We start from the raw sequence: 24709 nt of genomic DNA, 5'->3' as shown, positions 1-24709 counted from the left end.
AGAAATGTCAATTGTCAGGCCTCGTGCATAATGGTGGAGCTATTTTTAAGCGTCTTTGAAGATTAAAGTTATGCTCTTTTTCCCTACAGTTCCATCACATATGCTTGGCAATTTAGTTCTATGAGAATTCATTTTCACCCTGCTCAGATGTCTCTGCTTGAGCAAATATACACATTCAAAGGCTAGCTTATTTTAAAAGTTACTTAGAAATCTGTAGGATTCCACATATTGGGAGTGAACTTTAAAAGAATAGAGAAGTAAAAGAGGCAAACCTGGGAAGTTACTGGACAACTTTTGGCTAATTTCCCCCACAGGGTATGTTTTACTAGCAAGATGATATTTGTTCTTAATTTCTCAGGTCCCCAGAAGAAACAGGCATAGTCTCTAATTTCCTGTAACATTTTCTGAAACAGAGATAACACAATTAAATAGACCTAAAAATCATTCGTTTACCAAATTAAGTGAACAATGTTACCAAAAGAGTAGTCCCAAATGACTTCAGAATCTGTCCCAGATTAGTTATCTCCAATTTGTGTCTGATCCTTCCAGGGGAAAATAATGTGTCCTGCCTGAAGGAATATTCTCTCTGGAAGCCAGCCGCATCTTATTCACTGAATTATCTTTTTCAACAAGAATTGAATGTGTTTCAGAAATCTGTCTTTAAAAGAAATGGAAATTTGTCATAAGAATCACAACTAACTCTACATTCCATTTTTGAGAACTAGACGGAAAAGATCAGAAGAGAAAATGCATTATTTTTGCAAGAGATACAGGGTGTCCCAAAACAGTGTATTCACACTTTAATAGCTGATACCTCAATTGATGTTTCCTTCTTTTCGATTTAACCCATTGGAATTAATAAATATTCAAAATATGCATACATTTTTTGGGACACCCTGTACATCTCCCATATTTATCAAGTTGCTGAATATTTTGCTCCATAACTTATACATCTTCATCTATTAGGGAAACATTTATGTAAATATACACACCCTTAGTTGTATAAATATTAAGTATACCTGCTTAATGAATACAAGTTTCCAAATTGACAGAAAAATTTACATAATTATGTAGCACAGGAACTTTGTACCATTCAAATTTTTATTATGAAATAATCAGTTATCAAATTACTTGTTTCTAAAAAGGGTATTTTGTTTTACTGTTTTAGAGTGGCAACTGCTTTAAATGGTTATCAGCAAAATATGGGGCTGCAAGGTGATAGAAATCTGAATAAATATGGATTTTCACATTTGCTACTTCAAGCTCCAGGCTTTCTTACATATACCCATTCCCCACAGAAGTATCCATGTATAAGAGGAGTTAAAACTCTCTAAATAAAAATATATAATACCCTAATATGCATGAATTCTTATAAAGATGCTTGTTTCATGAGACATTAATCCGTTTAAATGCTCTTCCAGACTACCCTGTCTTTGACTTTATAGTTTAAGAGCCAAACTAATTAGATTTCTATATCTGGATTTCAAGTTATGAAATTATGTTAAGGCAACATGTTTTTCATAAATTGAATGATGAAAGACTGTATCACTGAATTACTATTATTGCTGCTATATCTGAAATTACATAAATTATCCTTTAATCCAAAAGTTACCTTTTTAACATAGCATTTCAAAACACTGCGCTCTTAATAGATCAGCAAGAAAATTACATTTTTGAAAAATGTATGGACAGCATGTACTTCCTCAAATTATTTCTAATTAGAAAATAAATTTTTAAAGTCTAAAATTAGAAATTTTTGGCCTGCAGAGACAAGATGCTAAAATGATACTATTTCAGTAATTATAAATATTCATATGGACGGATTTGAGTCTGATGAAAACTATGCTTATGAACCTCTTCCATTAGACATATGTCTCCTTCAGGGCAACTATTATGTCATCAGTCTTTGAAATCATAATTTTTAACAGTGTCAGGCCCCCTAGGATGCAGATAGTGGTTTTCTAAATGCTTGGACACGCATGCATGTTCAGAATTCACTGCTTAAACGTAAGTAACTTATTAAATTAATAGAGGCCCAGTGCACAAAATTCGTGCACTTGTGGGGAGGGGTGTCCCTCAGCCCAGCCTGCATCCTCTCCAATCTGGGACCCCTTGGGGGATGTCCGACTACTGGCAGTTGGACATCCCTCTCACAATCCGGGACTGCTGGCTCCCAACTGCTCGCCTGCCTGCCTGCCTGATTGCCCCTAACCACTTCTGCCTGCCAGCCTGATCACCTCCTAACCACTCCCCTGCCGGCCTGATTAACACCTAACTTCTCCCCTGCCAGCCTGATTGACGCCTAACTGCTCCCTGCCGGCCCGGTCGCCCCCAACTGCCCTCCCCTGCCGGCCCCGTCGCCCCCAACTGCCCTCCCCTGCCGGCCCCGTCGCCCCCAACTGCCCTCCCCTGCCGGCCCCGTCGCCCCCAACTGCCCTCCCCTGCCAGCCATCTTGTGACGGTCATCTTTGACCACATGGGGGCGGCCATCTTGTGCGAGGGTGTGAGGGTCAATTTGCATATTACCTCTTTATTATATAACTATATAGAATTAGAAACTAGAGGCCCGGTGCATGACATTCATGCACTCAAGGGAGGGTGGTCCCTCAGCCTGGCCTGCACCCTCTCACAGTCCAGGAGCCCTCGGGGGATGTTTGACTGACAGTTTAGGCCCGCTCAAGCCTAAGCTGTCAGTCAGACATCCTTAGCAGTGCCGTGGAGATGGGAGAGGCTCCTGCCACCACCGCTGCACTTGCCAGCTGTGAGCCCAGCTTCTGGCTATGCAGCGCTCTCCCTGTGAGAGCGCACTGACCACCACGGGTCAGCTCCTGCGTTGAGTGCCTGCCCCCTGGTGGTCAGTGCACATCATAGCGACCGGTCGTTCTGCCGTTCAGTCGATTTGCATGTTACCCTTTTATTATATAGGATAAGTTGAGTAAAATGCACTTTGAATCGAATTGGACAATAGTCAACTAAATTCTAAACAGAGGACAGGTTTCCTGCCACAGGATTTAATAATTAAGGTTATTATATTTGTTATACATGTTGTAGTGTATCAGCTTGCTTGCCTTTTAAATGTTTATGGCATTTTTTGCCATATTAGATCCAAGGACTTGATAAAGAACCAATGATGTGCCTTGTTTCACACTCCTCTTTTGCACTGCTATATGCAGACTGAGGTAATGAAGGATCCTTGTTTTACTCCTTTCTGTAGTGGGAAGAATTCTAGAATTAGGCATGAGCCAGCTATTTTAGATAGTAAAATAGGAAGGAAAAAACATTTTTCTTGCATGATAAAAATGCAATCTCAAAAACAAATTCAGTTGATAAAACAAATTAAATTTTATTAAGTGCCTTTTACATCCAAAAAGCTATTGACATGGTTTTCCTCTTTTGACATATTAATACTAAATATAATAAACCCCTCTGTCATAATGAATTATTCTCATACATAGCCCATAAAGTACTACATTGATATATAAGACAGTAATTAAAAAATACAAACTGGGAAGTCAGAGTATTGGAGTCTAAATCTGGGCTCTGCTATTTACAAGCTGTGTATCCCAATTGCCTCATGCATAGAATGCACACAGGAATGGTATATCTGCTCATAGAGCTACTGTGGAGATCAAATAGGGTAACGTGCATTGTAAGGATAAGTACCAACAATAACTTTCTCATTAATAAAGTTATTATTTGATATTCATTTCACTTATGAGTTTATCATGTATATCCCTAAGTAAAATCAATTCCTTGTTTTGTCATTCTAGGATGATTTGATATGCAGGTTATATTAGCTTTAAAAAACATTTGAAAAGCTTTCCTTCTGTCTCTTTACTCTGAAATAATTTATATTTTATAAAAATAGTATTTTTAAAGTGCTGCTTTTCATAATTAGCAAAATAATTTATAAAATTTGGGGGTAAGAAGGAAAACAAGCAGATGATGTAGTGGAAGGAGTTGGAATACTAGGTAGAAGGGCAGCTGTCCAGCTAACCTCACCTCTGCAATGGTCGTGTGGGTCACAAGTACTCAATATGAATATGAGGATGCTGAGCTAACATGTAACACGTCTCGCCCACCTCTCGGATGCTTTTATCTCAGCGACTGTTAGGCATGTACAACTAATTAGTGCCCACTTTCTTTAACTACGGCTATCCTAAGGGAGAACAAATCTCACTGTGTACTTCCTTTTTTATTGCCATTATCTCCCCAACATGTTAACTTAAATGAACATCAAGTGTAATAGAATGAATGAAAAGGAAAGATTACAGAGATAATAGTGGATACTTTCTACCATTAAGACCAGGGTTTAAGAGTTGAATAGAGATATGAAAACCTCAAGTTTTAAAAAGTTACTGGTCAACTATTGAGATTTGCCAAAATTTTAATTTTCATTCCTGGGTTCACTCATATCACATTAAACTCCTAGGTACTTGTTCAGAGGATTTCAAAAAGCAAAAAGTAATATTCTAAATATAGGATAAACAAAAGTACATAGTCCTATCTCCAAAGAAAATACCATAATTTATTCAGATTTGGGAAAACAAACTCTTGGGAAATTCCCACTTCTGAGACAAATGTAGGTCCTTCATTTAAATTATACTATACTAGAGGCCCAGTGCATGGATTCGTGCACCGGTGGGGTCCCTCGGCCTGGCCTGTGCCCTCTCACAATCCAGGACCCTCAGGGGATGTCGGACTGCCGGTTGTGGCCCGATCCCCGCAGGCCAGGCCAAGGGACCCCACCAGTGCACTGGGCTCTAGTCCCATATAATAAAAGCCTAATATGCAAATTGTCCCCTCAACCGGGAGTATGACCAGTTCAACCACTTGCTATGACGTGTGTTAACCACCAGGTGGTGGTGCGGAACATGGTGGGCGCCGGCAACGCGGTGCTGGCAGTGGGCGGCAGTGGAGGCACTGCCAGCCCTGATGGGCCCCAATGAGAGCAGGACTACAGTGGGATGGTGAAGCAGGTGAGCAGGCGGCGACCAATGGTGGCAGCAGGGGGTGGGGCTCCAATAACTCAGGCGGAGGGGGCACATGAGGGCCCAGGTGCTGTCCAGGGCTCAGAGGTCAGCTGGGACCTGCCCTTCCAAGCCACACACTCACGCTTCCATCGCCAGCCGGGCCTAGGGAATGCACCCATGCACAAATTTTGTGCACCAGGCCTCTAGTATGCACATGAGATCTCTGGTTAATCTCTTCCCGCCCTTTCCCCTCCCCACTCCCCTCTGAGATTCATCAGTCTGTCCCACATTTTCATGCCTGTGCATTGAGCATCTGCTCCCTGAGGGTCAGTGCGTGTCATAGCTACCAGTGAAATGGTCCCTTAGGCTTTTATATATATAGAATTCAGTTAAAAAGTACTGACATACAAGTAACCAATAAAGATTAAGGTTACAATGACTATTAATCACTACCTTTTATGGAGCACTTAATATGTGACGGATAAAGCACTTCATGTTTATTTCATCACCTAACAGTCCCATCATCCTATGAAGTAGGTATTTCTGTACCTTGCTTTTAACATATGAGGAAATTGAAGATCAAAGCAGTCAAGGCACTTGGCCAAAATAATAAGGCTAATATTATCATTTAAATTTCAAAGCCCATACTTTTAATATTTATAGTCAAATGAGTGACTGGAATTAAATTTAGTCATGCAATTAAATGCAAAACTATATTCTTTGTAACTCTAATACTTACCATGTGTAGCACTGACAATAGAAGGTTACTTTTTGAATAGATGATTTTAAAGAAGAACCACTCTGAAAAGCATATTAAACTGAAAAACAGAGCCTAAAAAAAGTTACTTCCAAGATTAAAACTGTCAACAAATTAAATACTAATATTAGTTTCTTGAATTATTTGTAGGAGTCATAATTTCTAGATTAGAAATGTTGACTTCAACCCAGATTTATTGAATTAAAAAAAACACATTTTTATTAAACACTTCTATTAAACATATCTAGGTAAAATATCTTGTTGAGTTTATAAACAGAAATATCAGTGACCTAGTAATAAAAAAGAAAAATAATTTAAATCTATTTTCATGGTCCACAAACACTGAAACTAAAACAAAAATAGGCATCTTGTATGAACATTTGGGCTTCGCAGAAAATATCAGGAAATTGACACATAGACATAAATGATCTTAAAAATGTAACCCTATATAACAAGATTATTTATATAGTAGACTTTGTGTTATATGTACAAAAATTATAAATATTTTAGATATAACCCTATTCTAAATATACATTCAATAATTTTATCTTACTTGAGCTAGGAAAAGTTGAAATATATAAGATAGTCTGACATTACTTAAAGCTGACTTTTCATAGTTAGGACACAGTAAATTTGAAAGGGACAATGCAATTGAAACAATTTTTTAAAAGATTGTGTTAGTAAAATGAAATCTGGAAGATTTACTTAAGACTGAAAAAGGCCCCTTAATAGGAATCTTCGTTAAAAAAAATTATATATATATGTAATACACACACACACACACACACACAGTAGGTCCTCGGGTTATGTTGGAGATCCGTTCCTACGGCACAACTTAACACGATTTTTGCTGTAAGTCGGAACCCACCTATATAAGCACCTACGTTACTCACATGGAGCACATACACAGCCGTAATGAAGTGAAACAGTAAAAAAAAATTAAAAGATAACAATTCCTGACCTTTACTTGTGGTAAATAAATAATAAAAAACTTAAAAGCACACATGTACATATGTGGAAATGACAGAACTTTTTTTTATAAATGGGAGATGGCGACGTAACCATGAAACAACGTACGTCGGTAACCCGAGGATTGCCTGTATATATAGTATGTATATATGTACACACATATACATGTATATATACATATATATATTTATATACATATATTTAGAGCTATTCCCAGTTCTTTCATTTTAAAAGAAGATTGTCATCATCTAGGTGAGACAGATATGCAATGTTTTCCTACAAAGGAGCCTTTTGTATCGTATCTAAAAAGTAAAAAAATATTTTAATCCACTTTTATTATTTAGGTCACACTTCAAACTAATCAAATAGATCTTAACTTCATCAGGTAAAACTGCTAACATGAAAGCTCTTAAAATTCAAGGTATTTCTCTGAAACCCATAAAATAATTAAGTTTTAGGGTTACTTTCTTTTTATTTTTGAATACACCCTTCAATTATAAAAATCAGATCAGTCCTTTGCATATTCAGATGACAGAGAAGCAGCTACAATTCTTTTATATTTCTCTTCCATCTAGCTGTGAAAAGGGGAAAAAATAAATTTAAAATAAAGGTCATGAATTGGCCCAAATATACTTACTTTTAGAAATGTACATGTAAAGTAACACTGTCTCCAAAGTGACCTTGTTTCTCCCAACATCTCCCAGTTTACCTTAAAAAAAATAGAGCATCCCAAAACAGGAGCAAATTTGAGAGTAGGACATACTGACAGATTGCTGAGTGGTTGATCACATATAATCTTGCACAGACTTTGTGTTCAGTAAAATGCTCCCAAATACGAGCATAAGATGAATTAATAGGGAGAGAAATCTTTAAAGATAAATCAGGGCACTGATAAGCAAAAGGCTGAAAATTTTATAACATGTTCCCCTGAACTGATGCAATTTTTTCTCTTCAGAAAATTTGTATGATACAGTCTTAATTTTGGCTTTCTAGGAAGAAAATAATGGTCTGTGCCAAAAGATTTCTTACATTAAAATGAAAGTACAAGGGAAAAAAACTCCTTGAAAAAAAAAAAAATATATATATATCAAGCATACCTTGATAAAATTTATTCTCCAGTGTGGGGTAGAAGCTCTCCAATTCTAAATATAAAAATCCAACATTTAATTTTATCTGAAAGGAAACTAAGCATGGATGAGTTTAAACTATCATCTCAGTCACTGAATTGATCATTTTATTCTATTTTCAAAGTGTACTGATTTTACTGGAAGATATCAACTTTTAACTTGGAAGATAAAGGTTCAAGGTCTGTTCTTGGCTATTCCAGAAACTCTGCTTTTTTATAATTTCAACAAAACCCTAGAAAGTTGTTCCAAAAATGAACTTTTTCAACCTACTCAACAGAATTCATGAACACACTCTGATATCCATTTCAGCAGCATTTGTCTCTGTGAAGCACATCAAAATCATCCAGACATCAAATTGCTGATTTGATAGAATGATTTATTTTTCCATTATAGGAAAGTCATGAGTGACTTGTTCTGAGGTATGTTTTTGCGCTATGAAGGTCATCTATTAGAAAGCTCCACACTTGAAGGTTCTTCTGTAGGTGGTAACATTTACGGCTGGACAGTCTCTGCAGGCACTAGATTCCCTGTTGTATCCAACTGCATACATTTACACGTGCATGCAGACACAGGACACTCTGCATGGTCCCTAAAAGAATAGACCAAATAACAGTTAAAAATCTAAATTATTAATATACACAGATATATACATACATAGGCACATATGTACATTTCTTTTTTTTTAAACATATTTCTTTATTGATTTCAGAGAGGAAGGAAGAGGGAGAGAGAGATAGAAACATCAATGATGAGAGAAAATCATTGATTGGCTGCCTCCTGCACGCCCCCTACTGGGGATCGAGCCCGCAACCCAGGCATGTGCCCTTGGCCAGAATCGAACCTGGGACCCTTCAGTCCGCAGGCCGAAACTCTATCCACTGGGCCAAACTGGCTAGGGCCATATGTACATTTCTTTATCTACATACCTATCTATGTCTATAATGCAATTTTTCAAAATGGCACTTGGGAAAATATAGCAATTCAAATCCAAAGACAAAAACACATTAAAAGCATTAAATTAGAAATTTATGCCACGCTGACATGGGGAGAAAGTTACTAAAAAATTGAATGGCTTTGTTTTCTAAATATACAAGAAAATATCCATTTGCAGTTATGAAGGTGAAGGGATGGGCTCAAGTTTAAATTAAAGCCAGTGTGACAAAGTGAGTGTAGAAGCTACAACAATATAAAGGAGTGTAAGGCCACAGGCACTGCTCAGTGTAAAAATTAAATATGGTCGTGAAAATCTCCATTGCATGAGGTACTTACTACATAACAAGCTTATTTAGAAGATAATTGGTATGTACTCTATCATTTAATTTATAATTCAATTACATACTATATATAGTAGGATCTTCAGTTAACTGTGAAAAACTGTAAACATATCCTCCCCCCAAATAAAGTAAAATAATGCTATTCAAACACTTAACCCATATATCATATTTAAACTATTTATTATATGTTTAATTTTATAGTATAAGATTACAAAAGATATCTAATAATAAAAATGTTGATGCCCCCTTTGTTAACTCAGGTGACAGGAAAGAACAAATTCATCCTTTAGCTGTATAAACCTGAGGTATTTAAAAGGCCATCGGCTTTATCTTCTCTAACTCCAAGCCTATTAAAGAAGGAATGTGATTATTACCTGAACCAACTAAGCATATGTCCAGCATGCCCACCATGCCTGCAATTGTGACACCATGTAAACCAGTTGTTAAATTGAGCTAATTTTTTGTCCTTGCTCAAGTCTACTTTTTCATCTGATTTGGATCCTCCTATGGGTTAAAGAAAATGATCTTCAATAACTATATTATAATATTAATTCAAATTTTCTTAAAAGGTATTCCAGAAGCTATGTCAAAATACAAATCATATATCATATTCAAAGAAGCACCAAACAGACTGTCAAACTACAGTGGGAAGGCAGGGGAGGGTTGGGGGGGGGGGGTAAGAGATCAACTGAAGGACTTGTATGCATGCATATAAGCACAAACAATAGACACAAGACACTGGGGGGGGGGGGGGCGGGGAGGGCAAGTGCCAGGAGGACGGGAGGAGGTCAATGAGAGGGGGGAAAAAAGACCTATGTACTACTATTTGTAATACCTTAAACAATAAAAGAGGAGAGGGGAGGGGAGGGGAGGGGAGGGGAGGGGAGGGGAGGGGAGGGGAGGGGAGGAGAGGAGAAGTAATTTTAATGCTAGGATCTAGTTAGGTTGAAAAGATACTAAATAACAGAAGTTTCCTTACATCTTTCATAGCTAATAAAACACTTGAAAAATAAAAGGTATCAAACCATCTAAGAAGCAATCTGAATTAACAATTTTAGAGAAATAACTGGTAGCTTAAAATCTTCCCACAAAGAAAAACACCAAGCCCAATTTACAAATGAGTTGTACTAAACACTGAAGAAACAGGTAATTTTTACCTATACAAACTGTCAACTAATAGGAAAAAGAGAGGAAATCTCCCAAAGAACTCTATGAAGCTGGTATAACTTTGCTAACAGAATCAGGCAAAAATAATATAAGGAAGATTAAAGACCAATCTCTCTCCTGAACAGAACATAAAAATCCTAAGTAAAACATTAGCAAACAGTATTATTTAGCATTTCTACTTATAGGTAAGTACACTAGAGAAACTTTGTACATGCTAAACAAAGACATATGCAGGAATGTTCATAGCAGCATTGTTCATAATAGTAAAAATCTGGAAACAAATGTGTCTATAGGTAGCAGAGTGGAAAAACTGTGCAACAGTCATTAATGGAATACTAAATAAGAATGAAAAAGGAATAAACTATAGCTACATTCATCAGCATAACTGACACCAAAAAACAAACAAACCCCAATGTTAAGCAAAAAAGCCAAGTCAAAGGATACAACCCATAATTCATTTGTATGGAATTTAAAACACAGACAAAACTAAACATGTGATAAAACCATACAGACATGCTAGAGATTGAATAACACAATTTAGAATAGTGGTTACCTCTGGGGAGGAAGAAAGAGGTGAGACTAGGCAGGGAAAAATAATCAAAGGCACTAGCATAGACAGTGTCATCTTAAGTAGGGTAGAAGACTCATTGATGTTTGATTTACCACAGTACATGACATACACATTCCTATCTGTGTTACAGTGCACAGTGAGTTCTATTTTCTATTTATCAGTATTGGGGCCATAAAAAGTGAAGAACATGAAATGTATAAAATGAAAGTCCTTGATTAAAATTTAAATTGAAAGTAACAAGTGCATTTGAAAACATAACGTATTGCCTTTATTTGTTTAAAAAAGGCATAAATTGAAAAATAATTACTCAGCCAATGATACCAGCAAATCTCTTTCACAGATGTTAATGTAACAATAAAGCAGACTACTTAAAATGAATCAGCTGCAGACTAGAATTACAAAATTTCATAACTATGAAGGATCTCCCCATCCAACACTTTATATGAAAAAGAGCTAATGTACCTCTAAATTTCACACACTGAAATGTCAGAGCTGTAACTAAAACAGGCATTCTGACATCATATCCAATTCTTTATTCATTATACCAGTGTGCCAAATAGTAAAATGTTTTTAATTGAAATTTTTGCCATAGTATCATAATCGAGTTATATAAATAACTGGAATATTTCTAGCCACTGGGTACATTATATTCAGTTATCTACTCTTCTCAAATATTTTTCTGTATGTTACCATAAGCAGTAAACAATAATCCTAATATTTCCAACCATACATATAATACTTGCTAGGTAACTGATAAATATTGCAGAACCAGCAGTAAATCCTACAAGTAAAGGAATTTTACTTTTAGATTAATACTTTCTCTATGTATTTCATAGGTAGATTCTGAAGATGAAATAAGAGGAAATGTGCAAGTGCTTTCAGACTATCAAAACCTCTTTATGCATAAAAGGTAGTTATTAGATGAGGGCACACTGAGTTTTAAATATAATATTTGAGGAAACCCTTCTTAGAAAGAGTGACAAGAAAATGAAATAACATTAATTAATATTTAAGCTCTTCTCACTTCAAATTGGCTAGAATTTGTGAGATTACCTGAGATATCCTGGACATAGATTTTACTTTTAATGTATAGATTTCATAAACCACAGGGAACAAAAGCCAGCAAGTGGCTTGCTCTTAGAATATAAAATCAATCTAGTATTTTTTATTTACATCAGATCAATTATGGAAGAACAATTTCAGCTCAGAAGAGAATATTGTAGAATTGTCATACCAGGACAGCTCGAAACAGGTGTTCCCATATTAATGAGACAAAGTGCACATCGAGGGAGGGGTTTTCGACAGCCAGGGCAACTTGTGACTTTGGATTTCGTTGGCGAGCCACTGACCCCATACTGACTAAAACCTCTGCCCTGATGAGGCACAGTTGAACAACTGTAGGAGATAGACTTGCCACAGAAATTGCAACTCACAAACACCTAGACAACAAATAAAAGAAGTTAAAGTATAATGCAAACTTTATAAATAAAAAATTCAAAGTTTGAGCCTAACAAATTAAAATAAATTTTAAACATTATTTTGAATTATAAAATAATTTATCTGCTAAGTTTGACTAGCTCTTATTTAAGATTTCCACTTAGCAACTACATTGAGTACTTTGTTATCTTTGTTTAGTTATATTCTTCCTAATGCCACTGATATACTGTATACAGAAAAACTTGGCAACATTAGATCCCAACATTTTAGAAATAATAATGACTTTAGAGTTCACATTAGATGCCAATATTTTAGAAATAATAGGGACTCAGAGACATTAAAAATGACTTCTGATCCAAAGTTTCATGATATAATCTCTTGCACAAAATTTTCTTATAAAGAAAACACTCAGTTCCTAAGGTAGGAAGGAGTTAAGGATCCTATAATGGTAAATACTTAAAACTTGAGAATAATAGCATTAGTAACCGTCTATTCTGCTTTAAATTGAACTCCTAGGTTCTTAAACACTTATCATACAGATCAGTAACAAGTATTATTACATAATGCAATTTTACTAATACTCAGGTTGTTTTAATAGCAGCAATAATTTCTCAACTTTCTAAAATAAGAGAACAGCACCATCCAGTGCTCACATTGAGGATATACCTGATATTTAATGTCTGAACTTACTCAGTGTATCTTATGTCATGTGCTTTATGAGATAATTCATTTCATGTTTTTTAAACTAATGCAAATAGAAAAAATTTAAAATTTCCATGTGCAAGCAGACATACAGCTATATATGTATATACTGTTAAAAAAATCCTGCCTTATAACATATAAATAGTGCAGAAAAATAATACATAAATGAAATTTATAAGATTATAGAGTAGTTTAGATTCTGAAAGCGTTTATTAGAATATACTGGAAAACCTCAGACAGCCCTAGGATTAATTTAGTTTTGCTTAAGATCCTCTAGGCCTGCTGTGGTTTGCTCTATCTTACTAAAACTCAAGCCACTGAGGTGATTGTTACAAAGTGGAAGGACCAAGGCAAGGGAGATAAAGGACAAAGTGTAGTTTGGGATAAAGATATCAGTGTGAACTCAATATAGGCAAAAGAATGAGCTAATCATTTTATTAAAGAGAATTCTAAATGTAGCCTACATAATATGCTACAAACACTTCTAGTTTTGGCTAGACTATGTGGTAGATGTTATTTGATTCTCTCCAAAGCAATGTACTTACCTGTGCTAAAGGCTTGGAACTGGGATCCAACTTACTCCGGTGAATATCAAATTCAGCTCGTTTGTGCCAAAACCTCCAGGCATCTAATAAATTTCTATAATTCTCAATCCAGTACTGAACTCTTTCATCTTTAAGAACATCTAAAGGAGAACCCTAAAAAGAAAGCATGATTATTTTGGTTGTTTAAAAATTTCCTGGCTAAACCAAAAGATTCTAGGTAACATGTGAGTACAAGTCACACACAGAAGAAATAGGCCTCCTTCTGCCAAAAGCTGACTCCTAATGAGGAAAGAGATAAAATAATTATTAGAACCTCCATTAATTTACTTTAAGCTGGTCTCTATTAATGACAGAAATATATAATGTGTGTGTATATATAATGTAGATATCATTAGACTGGCCAGGGAAGGGTAAAAAGCTTAAAAACCCGAAAGCAAACAATTCACCTTCCTGGTTAAATGCAGTAAAAAGTGACATGAATACTCTTTGTCTCAACAATCAAAATTTCTGGATTCACAAAATCTGTTTACTGTCTGATCCAAATACACATCAAAGCTACTTAGTAAGATTAAAAAATAATACTGAGTCTGGTCCTTCATTATCTAGCAATGTACTGTGAACTGAGATTCTATTTTGTATCCTATTTATCTGAAAGTTAAACCTGCCTATTCTCTCTCTTACCCCCAATTAAAACATACATTACCTTAAAAATTAAAAAGAAAAAAAAAAGCTAAAAATATTCTTAGTTCTTATGCCCCTAAGACATAGTACAAAGCAACAATTTCTTTTCCTTAAATTTACTTTAGATTTTTTCTCATTAATAATTTTAATTTCTTGCCAGTAAGTCTCTTCCTAAAGCTGTATTTTCCCTGGCAGCTGTCACATTCCACATTTCACCTATCGTGGCTTTGTTTTCACAGAATGCTTACAGGCCTGTCCAACATATATCTCCTTAACTTACAAAGAAAGGAGAATATGTCTACCTCCAGCGATGCTCGGGCATCAATGTGAAGCCCAGTTTTCCCAATTCTATTTGGGAACCAGATAGAAAACTAAACTGTTAGATCTTAGCATGCATCTTAGTTATGAAAAATGGAAAGATACCTATAACACCTAATAAAGACAATCTATCTTTACACATTCCATTAAAATAGAGCATATTTTTCACCTATTAATTACTGGTAGGTAGTAATTTCCATTACCAGAGTACATTTAGCTAAAGAAAAACTGTTAGTCGACAATTTCATTTCTTAAAAAAGTAAACATCTAGTCTTAATTATGAGCAACTAGTTAGAACTAAGTACTAAAGTAGAATACAAGCCCTGTTTTGTGTGTTGTTGTTTTCTAAAGAATTCTTCATATCCCCCTCTTGCCTCTTCCATGGCAGTAAGGATAAACTAAGAAAATTTGGTCAATTCATATTCAGTAAGTCTTCTCTAGATTGACCCTATAAAACCTAAAGTCAAATTCTGACAAAATCTGTAGAGGAAACAGTTCAGTGATTGAGACTGTCCAAATCATAAGAGCGGGCAGAATACACTGGGCTTTCTATAGACCCATAGTAGCAAAATGTAAGACCAGAGTGAGCAGCAAGTAACTTCCAAAAGTATTAACAAAAATTCTTCAGGAAAAGGTAAAAGAACCCAGAACTTTATAATGTACTGTACATAACATGCAATATTAAATTAAAAATCACTAGACATATAAAGATACAGGTAAATGTGATTCAACGTTAAAGAAAAAGGCAGTCAATAGAAACTAAACCTAAAAAATTCCAAATGTTAGAGTTAGATGACATACAGTTATTAGACAAGTTCAAAGACTTAAAGAAAAATAGTGTTTTAATTAGTGAATAGATAAGGATCTGGGCTGAAAAATGTAAACTATACAACAAGATTCTAGAATGAAAAAGCACAATAACTGAAATTAAGTATTCCCTGGAAAACTTAACATCAGAAAAAAAGTGACAGACAATGAATACATGAATAGCATTGATCCAATTTGAATAACAGAGAAAAAATATGGAAGAAAAAGAACCTCAGATACCTATAGGGTAATATTAAATGATTTAATTCTATATAATAAAGAAGTAATATGCAAATTGACCATCACTCCAACACACAAGATGGCCACCCACATGTGGTCCAAGATGGCCGCCCCCATGTGGACACAAGATGGCCACCACAAGATGGCCAGCAAGGGAGGGCAGTTGTGGACGATCAGGCCTGCAAGAAAGGGTAGTTGGGGGCGATCAGGCCTGCAAGAAAGGGTAGTTGGGGGCGATCAGGCCTGCTGGGGAGGACAGTTAGGGGTGACCAGGACTGCAGGGAAGGGCAGTTGGGGGGAACCAGGCCAGCAGGGGAGGGCAGTTAGGGGTGACCAGGCCGGCAGGGGAGGACAGTTAGGGGTGACCAGGTCAGCTGGGGAGGGCAGTTAGGGGCAATAGGGCCAGCATGGGAGGGCTGTTAGGCGTCGATCAGGCTGGCAGGGGAGTGGCTAGGGGATGATCAGGCTGGCAGGCAGAAGCGGTTAGGGGCAATCAGGCAGGCAGACAGGCGAGTGGTTGGGAGCCAGCAGTCCTGGATTGTGAGAGGGATGTCTGACTGCCTGTTTAGGCCCGATCCCTTGAGGGGTCCCAGATTGGAGAGGGTGCAGGCTGGGCTGAGGGACACACACACACACCCCTGTGCGAATTTCATGCACCGGGCCTCTAGTATATGTATAATAGAGTCCAAGAGAAAAGAATGAGATTGAGGCTGAAAATATATGCCTGAAAACTTCCCAAATTTGATGAAAAACACTGACTTGCACATCCAAGAAGCTCAGCAAACCACAAGCAGGAAAAATAGAACCACATTAGGCATTAAGGTTAAACTGCTAAAAATAAAAAAACAAACCTTGAAAACAGCTCAAGGAAAAGATAAAAAATTACATAGGGGACAACAGATTAATAGCTGACTCGTCATCAGAAATAATGGGAGGCCAGAGACTATGAAACCACGTCTTTAAAGTGTTGAAAGAAAAACAAGAATAAAATGGTCATTTAAAATTAAACTGAGCAAATCTGTCTCCAGTATTTCTGTACTATAAGAAATCCTAAAGAGAAGACCAAAGGAAAAGAATACTAGATAAAATTTGCATCTATTGGTCTAAACCACAGGTGGGGAACCTTTTTTTCTGCCAAGGGCCATTTGGATTTTTATATCATCATTCGAGGGCCATACAAAATTATCAACTTAAAAATTAGCCTGCTATATTTGGTCAAACATTTAATTAGCTCACTCCTTATGCTTTGGCAGAACCAGACCAACTGATCTCACCATCCTTATATAGCCCACGGGCCAGACGTCCCCTAGCCCTGATCTAAACAGTACCAGGAATTGTAAATAAGTAACAAATAAATATAAAAGCCCATGTTTTTGCTCTTCACATAATTTACACAAATGATAACTAATTGTTCAAAGCAAAAATTGTAACACTCAAAAGTTGGAGCTTATAACATATGTAGAAGTAAAATACATAACAAAGGACAAAGAAAAGGTGTATAAGTAGAATTACACTTTTGTAACAATTGTGATATGTGAAATATGAAGCAAAGTATAAAGTGTTAGATGTGAGGTATGAAAAACAAAGGGTGAAGTACGAAGTCTGAGTATTAGGTATGACATGTGAAGTATGAGGAGGTAAAATGTTCACTAATGAGTTAAGGATATAATTGTTAGACGTAGAGCAACTAGGTCTAAAAGAAAGAGAGAGAGAGAGAGAAAGAGAGAGAGAGAGAGAGAGAGACATACAGACAGACAATGAAAAGGGGTTTTGCTAAAAAGCCACTAGATGAAATAAAGTGAAACACTGAAATATTCGATTAGCCTAAGAGAAGTCAGGAAAGGAATAGAAAGCAAAAGGAAGAAGAAAACCAAACAAATGGAAAACAAATAGCAAGATGGTAGACTTGCTACCATCTTTTCCTTAAGATAGATGCTGCCACACACTGCACTAACCTGTAACATGCAGTAACTTGCTGTTTGGACATCTCCAGTCCTATCGACATAACTCTCCATTAAGTCCACTCCATCTTTAGTAAGGCCTGTAAGTAGAATTCCTTCCAAATTTCCAGCCTCTTTCATTTCATTGGTCAACTTTTCAATGTATCTATTTAACTGGAAAATTCAAAGTGAATTTTCTGAAGCAATCCATTTCACTTATCTCTTGTCCTTCAAAACTTCTACATTGTGGAACAATTTTATTCTTAATAGAAAATATTGTAAAACAAAAGCCCCTACAAAAATCTAGATGTATGATCTCTAAGTCTTTGCATCTAATATAAATTACAATTCAGCATTCATCATCACTTAAAAAAAATTTTTTTTTTAAAAAAGGCAAGGCATTTCTGTGTTTGATAATCCTATATAATAAAAGGCTAATATGCAAATCAACTGAATGGGGGAATGACCAGTCGCTATGATGTGCACTGACCATTGGGGACAGACACTCAATGCAGGAGCTGCCCACTGGTAGTCAGTGTGCTTCCACAGGGGGAGTGCCACTCAGCCAGAAGCCCTGAGCTGGGCTCATGGCTGACAAGTGCAGCAGTGGTGGTGGGAGCCTCTCTTGCCTCTGCGGCAGCGCTAAGGCTGTCCAAATACTGGCTTAGTGGGGAGTGGGCCTAAGCCGTCAGTCGGACATCCCCCAAGGACTCTTGGACTGCGAGAGGGCGCAGGCCTGGCGGAGGGACTTCCCCAAGTGCACTAATTTCATGCACCAGGCCTCTAGTTATTCTATAAGGACTATAGAGGGTTTACTGTCATAAATTTAAAGAGAACTGTCCTTATTATTCTGCAAAGTTCTTGCTGCCTATTATAACAGGATGCAATAGAATCATAGAATCTTAGTAGAAAGGGAACTTCAAGATTATAAAAAACATGCCCTGACCAGTTTGGCTCAGTGGATAGAGCGTCAGCCTGCGGACTGAAGGGTCCCAGGTTTGATTTCGGTCAAGGGCATGTACCTTGGTTGCGGGCACATCCCCAGTAGGGGCTGTGCAGGAGGCAGCTGATCGATGTTTCTCTCTCATCGATATTTCTAACTCTCTATCCCTCTCCCTTCCTCTCTGTAAAAAAATCAATAAAATAAAAAAAATAAAAATAAAAAAGATTATAAAAAACAACCATCTCTTGTAAGGTCTTCCCAGACTTCATTCCTCCCCAAACTCTACTCAAGATTTCTCTATATTCCCCCAGCATTTTTTTCAGTATTATAGCATGTAGCATTGTAATACTAGCCATATATGTATTTCTCACTATATATATAGCATATGTATTCAGTACCTACTTACTTTATTAGAAAACAGAGGGATCCCTTTATAGCATCCCTAGGAGGTGAGTTTAACATCTTTATCTACTGACCAATCTCAAACCCAAAAACAGAAATAAACTAAAATATTAAGTCAGCATTATTTTAAAAAGTAAACTTAGTTATAATATACATTTATAATATTTTAATCTAATAGATTATTTACTTTTCAGAAGAATTTATATATATATATATATATACACACATATATAACTCACTCATACATATATTTATAAAGATCAGTTTCTCAATCCAGTAACAATAAATATTAATCACTTCAAACATGGAATTAAATCTAGTTCTTACCTGACTATCACTAAGGAATTTACAAGCAAATGCCACTCTGTCACGGACAGCAACTTTGTTTTCATACTGAAAAGAGAAAAAGCAAGGAGTTACTTGTAGGTGCTATGAGTTTTAAATATTTGAAGACTAAGTATTTTATATACATAAAATATAATTATATTTTCAAAGATATTAATAAGTTATTGTGTATATATTGGCAGAAGCACTGATCCCCTAAAATGCCTTTTTAAAAATAAATTTTCAATTATGGTTGACACTCAATATTGTATTAGTGTTAGGTGTATGGCATAGTGGTTAGACATTTACATACTTTATGAAGTGATTCCCCCATAAGTCTAATTACCCACCTGACACCATACATGGTTATTCCAATATCAATGAGTGTATTCCGCCAGTAGTTGGCAAACTCATTAGTCAACAGAGCGGCAAACCGCGGCTCGCGAGCCACGGTTTGCCGACCACTGCCCTATGCTGTACTTTACATCCCCATGATGATTTTCTAACTATCAATTGGTACTTCATTAATCTCTTCACTTTTTTCATCCAGTCCCCCAAGCACCTCCCATATGGTGGCCATCAGTTTGTTTTTTATATGTAAGAGTGTTATTTTGTTTTTTAGATTCCATATATAAGTAAAATCATATGGCAGTTATCTGACTTATTTCATTTAAGATGACTTACTTAATATAACTCTCAAGAAACGCTATGCTAAAGTTATTGTCCTTATGAAATAAAAATTTATCTCTTAAATATTGATCAATTCAGTTAAAAAAATTCGAGTTCAGTCTTATAAATCTCCAGCAGAAAATATAAACAACAATGTACAGCTTGACAAGTTTAAGATGTCATGTATTCCTTCCATCACAGAAACAAGTTTGGGGGAAATATGAAATCTTTCTTTGGCTGCTAGTTAACCAACAAGTCTAAAAAATCTGTGAATTACCAGTGAATATACTAGTATGAATATACTAGGACAGAATTTAGAAAAAAAAAAAAATCAACACATATTTCTAAATACAAACTGGTAAGTTTTAAAACATACCTTTATAAACAAACACACACAATTTTGTGCCTACAGTAAAATACTATTAGGTGGTTTGTGTCAAAATTTTCAGAGGCATATGATAAATACTTAAATTTGTGTGAACTTGTCAACACTGTAAAACAATATTTTGAAAAATGCTTACTATGAATGAAGGTACAATTAATTTTGTGTTAAGTAAAAAATTGTTTAAAGTTGGAAAAAATCGTATTTCCACTGAAGACAGTCATTCTATGAATTACAGTTTTCCTCCTTTAAACAAAACATCACTTCAGTTGATACCTATCTTAGTACGTTTTCACAAATATAAAATATTTTCTAGGTTTCTGCCCTAAAGAGGGGAACATGTTTGATACAAGCTGGATGTAATTTTTAGCTTCAGTTTAATGTGTTAAAATTTTTTATCTGAAAAGAGTTGTAATATTATCTGTCCCATTTTACAACTGAGACAAAACTAAAATCCCAAAAGGTATGTGTAGCAGAGCAAAAATTCAGACCTTCATCTTTTGATTTCCAAAGTCAATACCTTTCCCTAGATTACTGCAACTTAACAATTTTCAAAAAGAAAAACATTAATTATAATTATTTACACATAAAATATAATTAGGTACACTCTTGAAATAGTTTGGAAATATGAACTTCCTACTCAAGATAAGATACCTCTACCTAATAAACCAAATTTAGCTATATGAAAAGAAGGGTCTTTATAACAGGTCACTTAATTTAAAATACAGAATTTAATATTTAGACAATATACTTCTCTATCAATTTAAAATTTGAACAATCCATTTTTTTTTTTAGTCCTTATCATTCTCCAGCACTTCCTGAAAGTATCATTTTATTTCTTCAATATGCAACATTTTAAATCTTCTGTTTAACAAAAGAGTACTAATAGTAAAAACAAAAAGAACCCCAGCATGCTCTCGGATATTAACTTGAGTTGTCAGAAAAGTCCAATTCCAAATTACTTAAAAAGGACAAAATCGATAAACTAAGGAATTGCCAAAACGGATACTAACATTTATTAAAATTTTCACTCAGATACCTCAATAAAATACATGATTTTATAAATTTTTAGGGAATAACATTTAAATCAAGCAATGTATATTTTATAAAAAATGCTATAATGTCAAAAAGAAGTAACTTTCATAACTTTCATGTTAGAAAGCTCTTCTTGGTGCTAGAAAGAAGCCCAACAGAACAAAGAAAGTTATGGTACTGATGTGAAGTTTAAAATTCAAAAACTACTAGTAAAACTGATAAGCAAATCTCACTTTATTCTTTCTTTCCCAACATTGTGATAAAGAACCTATGTGGTTATTGTGGTCATGGGTGGTTAAAGCAGAAGAGAAAAAAATAGCAATGAAAAGACCAAATAATGAAAAACTGAAATAGCCACTATAAGTAGTGTGATCATATAATTTATCTTCTAAACTAGAACATGTCTGAGAATGATAAATACTAAGATAAGATGTGGTCATCCTGATCATGTGTTGATCATGTGTTGGTTCACTTAACAAAAATAAGAAACATGCACACACTTTTAAAAATTATATTTTAATATAAAATTTATGTTTACATAGTTGTAGAGTTCTGGAACTCAGTTCTTAAGCTAAAGGATAAAATTCTATTCCTTCTATGTCTGCAAATTATATTACTAAAATTATTTTAAAAATCAAGTTTAGTTTGCTATCAGCTAACTCTAGGTTGGCAGTCACATTCATGAATAGCTACTCCAAAGATGTTTAAGATACTTAATTTTAAATAATAGAAAATGCATCAAACTGTAACAATATTTTTATGCAACAGACATTTCAAAATTTTAACAAGCTAGATAAAAACTCCTATCTTAAAAAGAGAGCCTTATGAAACAGAAATTAGCTTACCAATACTCCATCATAAGATCCTGCTTCACTTGTCAGAAATGCAAACATGACGCACAGATACGGGTTGTTTAACTGTAATCGTAGAGTGCTGCACATTTCTCTCCAAAGGGAGTTCTTCTCATCAGTATAACCTGATAAAGCCATTGCTACCACATTGAGATTCAGATCACCTGCATATTAAAAACAGCAAGCTAATCAAAGTGATCAAAAGCTTAATACTGCCTTCTTTCAGTTCTTAAATCATAAACAAATAAAGATCAGAGATAGAATTTTATATGCAAAAAAATAAGCTCACTAGAATATGGGTTTTGATTCAGGCTGGAAAATTTGAAAAGGACCACAAGTAAAAATTTCCATTCTTATAAAACTTTTGTCCATATTGCAAACCCTATGAACGACAAGTACCTCTTAATTTTCAAGTCCTCATTCCAGGCAGGTTCCTATAACGTATTATCACTACTCAGGAACTAACTGAAAAAAAAGTGAAGCCACCCTACCATTTCAAAGCATTGATAGTAAATATTACTATATCTTGGGACTGTAATTTTCAAAATAATTTTGTTCTCTTATTCCTAAAGACAAAATGCATATATTTATGTATGTTTTAACTACAAGGTAATAAAAACCAATATTTCAGCATTCTTATTATAATATTATACTTTTAAATTTTCTAGGGCAAAACTATCAGTATTAACGACATTTGAAAAAAAGCATTTGTTACAAATACTGTTTTAAACATTTATTCTTAGAAGTTTATGTGGCTGTTGATAAGCTGCTAACCTAGAAGTCAACACTACGGCTGTCTAGACTTCTAACAAGTTTAGCATCAAAAGAGAAAACTAAATTGACCTTTAACTTTTACTCTTAAGTATTTTTACATTTATCATAGCAGTTTTCTTGTTTTTGATCCTAAGCATTTTCTTTCTTTTTCAAATAAAACAGGATTTCCCACCTTATGTCCTTAATAGCCTTGTTCTTAATTTCTATAAACACTTTCCCCAAATACTTTGTGCTTGCTCTCTGCCTACTATTTAAAGTCTTTAATAATTAATACAAAAAAAAGGAATATCTTCTTTGAATCCTGCTTAGAACAAATTATTTCCAAATGGAAAGGAATATTGGACTCAGAGAAATCTTTCCTTTAGTTCTTAACCAAAATATTAAAATCACTAGAAAGATAATTTTCCCCTAACTGGTAGTAGAAGTGTTCAAATCTACCAATATTCCACATGATAGGAAAATATCATGCTCTCAGATCACAGCAAAATTCTAATTAGAAATGGCCATGAATATCAATTATTTTCCCCATCACCACGTCTTCTTTTATTGATTGACTGACTAATTTAGAGAGGAGAAAGATAGAGAGAAAGAAACGTGGATTTATTGTTCCACTTATTCATGCACTCATTGGTTACTTTTTGCATGTGCCCCGACCAGGGATTGAACCTGCAACCTTGGTGTGTAAGGATGATGCTTTAACCAATCGAGCTACCCGGCCAGAGCATCACATGTCTTCTATTGCAAACTCAAACGGGAAAGACTTGTAACAAAAATGAAGAAATAGATGCCAATCTGAACAAAACATTAGTTTCTTCAACTTTTAGTGCGCAAGTAAATATATTATAATTAATTTCATGTTTTTCTCTATGGTACAATAAAACTGTAATGGTTTCTAAGTGGACCAGCAAATAGGAATTAAGTTTCCTGACTACTCAGAAATAATTTGCCAAGTATATTAAAAATCAGTAGCTATATACATCCTAGGCATTTTCAAGTGATGAAAACTGGTAAGAAAGCAACTGAATTTTTGGGCCCTAGTTGGGTAGCTCAGTTAGTTAGTGTTGTCCTGATATACCAAGGCTGTGGGTTCAATCCCTGTGCTGGGCACATACAAGGATCAACCAATGAATGCATAAATAAGTTGAACAATAAATTAGTGTCTGATTGTCTCTCTCTTCCTCTCTAAAAAAACTAAAATAAGATCAATCAATCAATAAAAATAGTTTAAAAAGAGCAAAACGGTGAGCGCAGCTGCAGCGGTGCTAGCCTCTCCCGCCTCCGTAGCAGTGCTACCAAGTGGCAGCAGGTGCAGCCGGGCAGGGATGAGTGGGAGTGGCGCAGAGCCCAGCCCTCCTCCCCGGCTGCCTGCCACTTCGCACACTACTACATCCCCCGAGGGTCCCAGATTTCGAGAGGGCGCAGGCCAGGCTGAGGGACCCCACCTGTGCACAAATCTGTGCACTGAGCCTCTAGTATAAAATAAAATACACTCATATGTTCACCATAAAAATGCTTGCCAACTAAAGTAGTCCTAATCTCCAAGAAAATACATTTAAAAAATGAGCTATTTAAAAGAAAAACTTTGAAAATGGACACATTTGAGCATTCCTTAAAGGACAATTTTTTTTTTTTATTGTTTGAAGTATTACAAATAGTAGTACATGTCTCCTTTTTTTTTCCCCCATTGACCTCCCCCAGGCCTCCCCTACCCCCCAGTACATGCCTTTACCTGCCTCCCCCGCCCCCAGTGTCTTGTATCCATTGGTTATGCTTATATGCATGCGTACAAGTCCTTCGGTTGATCTCTTACAGCCCCCTCCC

At 35.6% G+C, this 24709-nt stretch overlaps 2 protein-coding genes across 3 annotated transcripts in view; one reads left to right on the top strand and one right to left on the bottom strand.

Annotated features, from left to right (window-relative positions):
* Positions 1 to 24709, top strand: part of RPA3 (replication protein A3) — a 53352-nt gene that overhangs the window by 15645 nt on the left and 12998 nt on the right. The window lies entirely within an intron of this gene.
* MIOS (meiosis regulator for oocyte development) overlaps positions 8182 to 24709 on the bottom strand; it is a 39517-nt gene continuing 22989 nt past the window's right edge. The window contains exons 6-12 of the mRNA XM_080666231.1: positions 22109 to 22278; positions 19181 to 19246; positions 17524 to 17682; positions 13523 to 13675; positions 12073 to 12277; positions 9475 to 9604; positions 8182 to 8415 (exon numbers count right to left, since the gene is read on the bottom strand). Coding sequence (XP_080522357.1) covers positions 8319 to 8415; positions 9475 to 9604; positions 12073 to 12277; positions 13523 to 13675; positions 17524 to 17682; positions 19181 to 19246; positions 22109 to 22278 — 980 coding nt within the window. The 3' untranslated portion in view covers positions 8182 to 8318. The remainder of the gene's footprint in view (positions 8416 to 9474; positions 9605 to 12072; positions 12278 to 13522; positions 13676 to 17523; positions 17683 to 19180; positions 19247 to 22108; positions 22279 to 24709) is intronic.

This window comes from Plecotus auritus (assembly GCF_963455305.1).
Source record: "Plecotus auritus genome assembly, chromosome: 4".
NCBI lineage: Eukaryota > Metazoa > Chordata > Mammalia > Chiroptera > Vespertilionidae > Plecotus > Plecotus auritus.
Note: the sequence above shows the minus strand (reverse complement) of the source record. Positions and strands in the feature narration are given on the sequence as shown.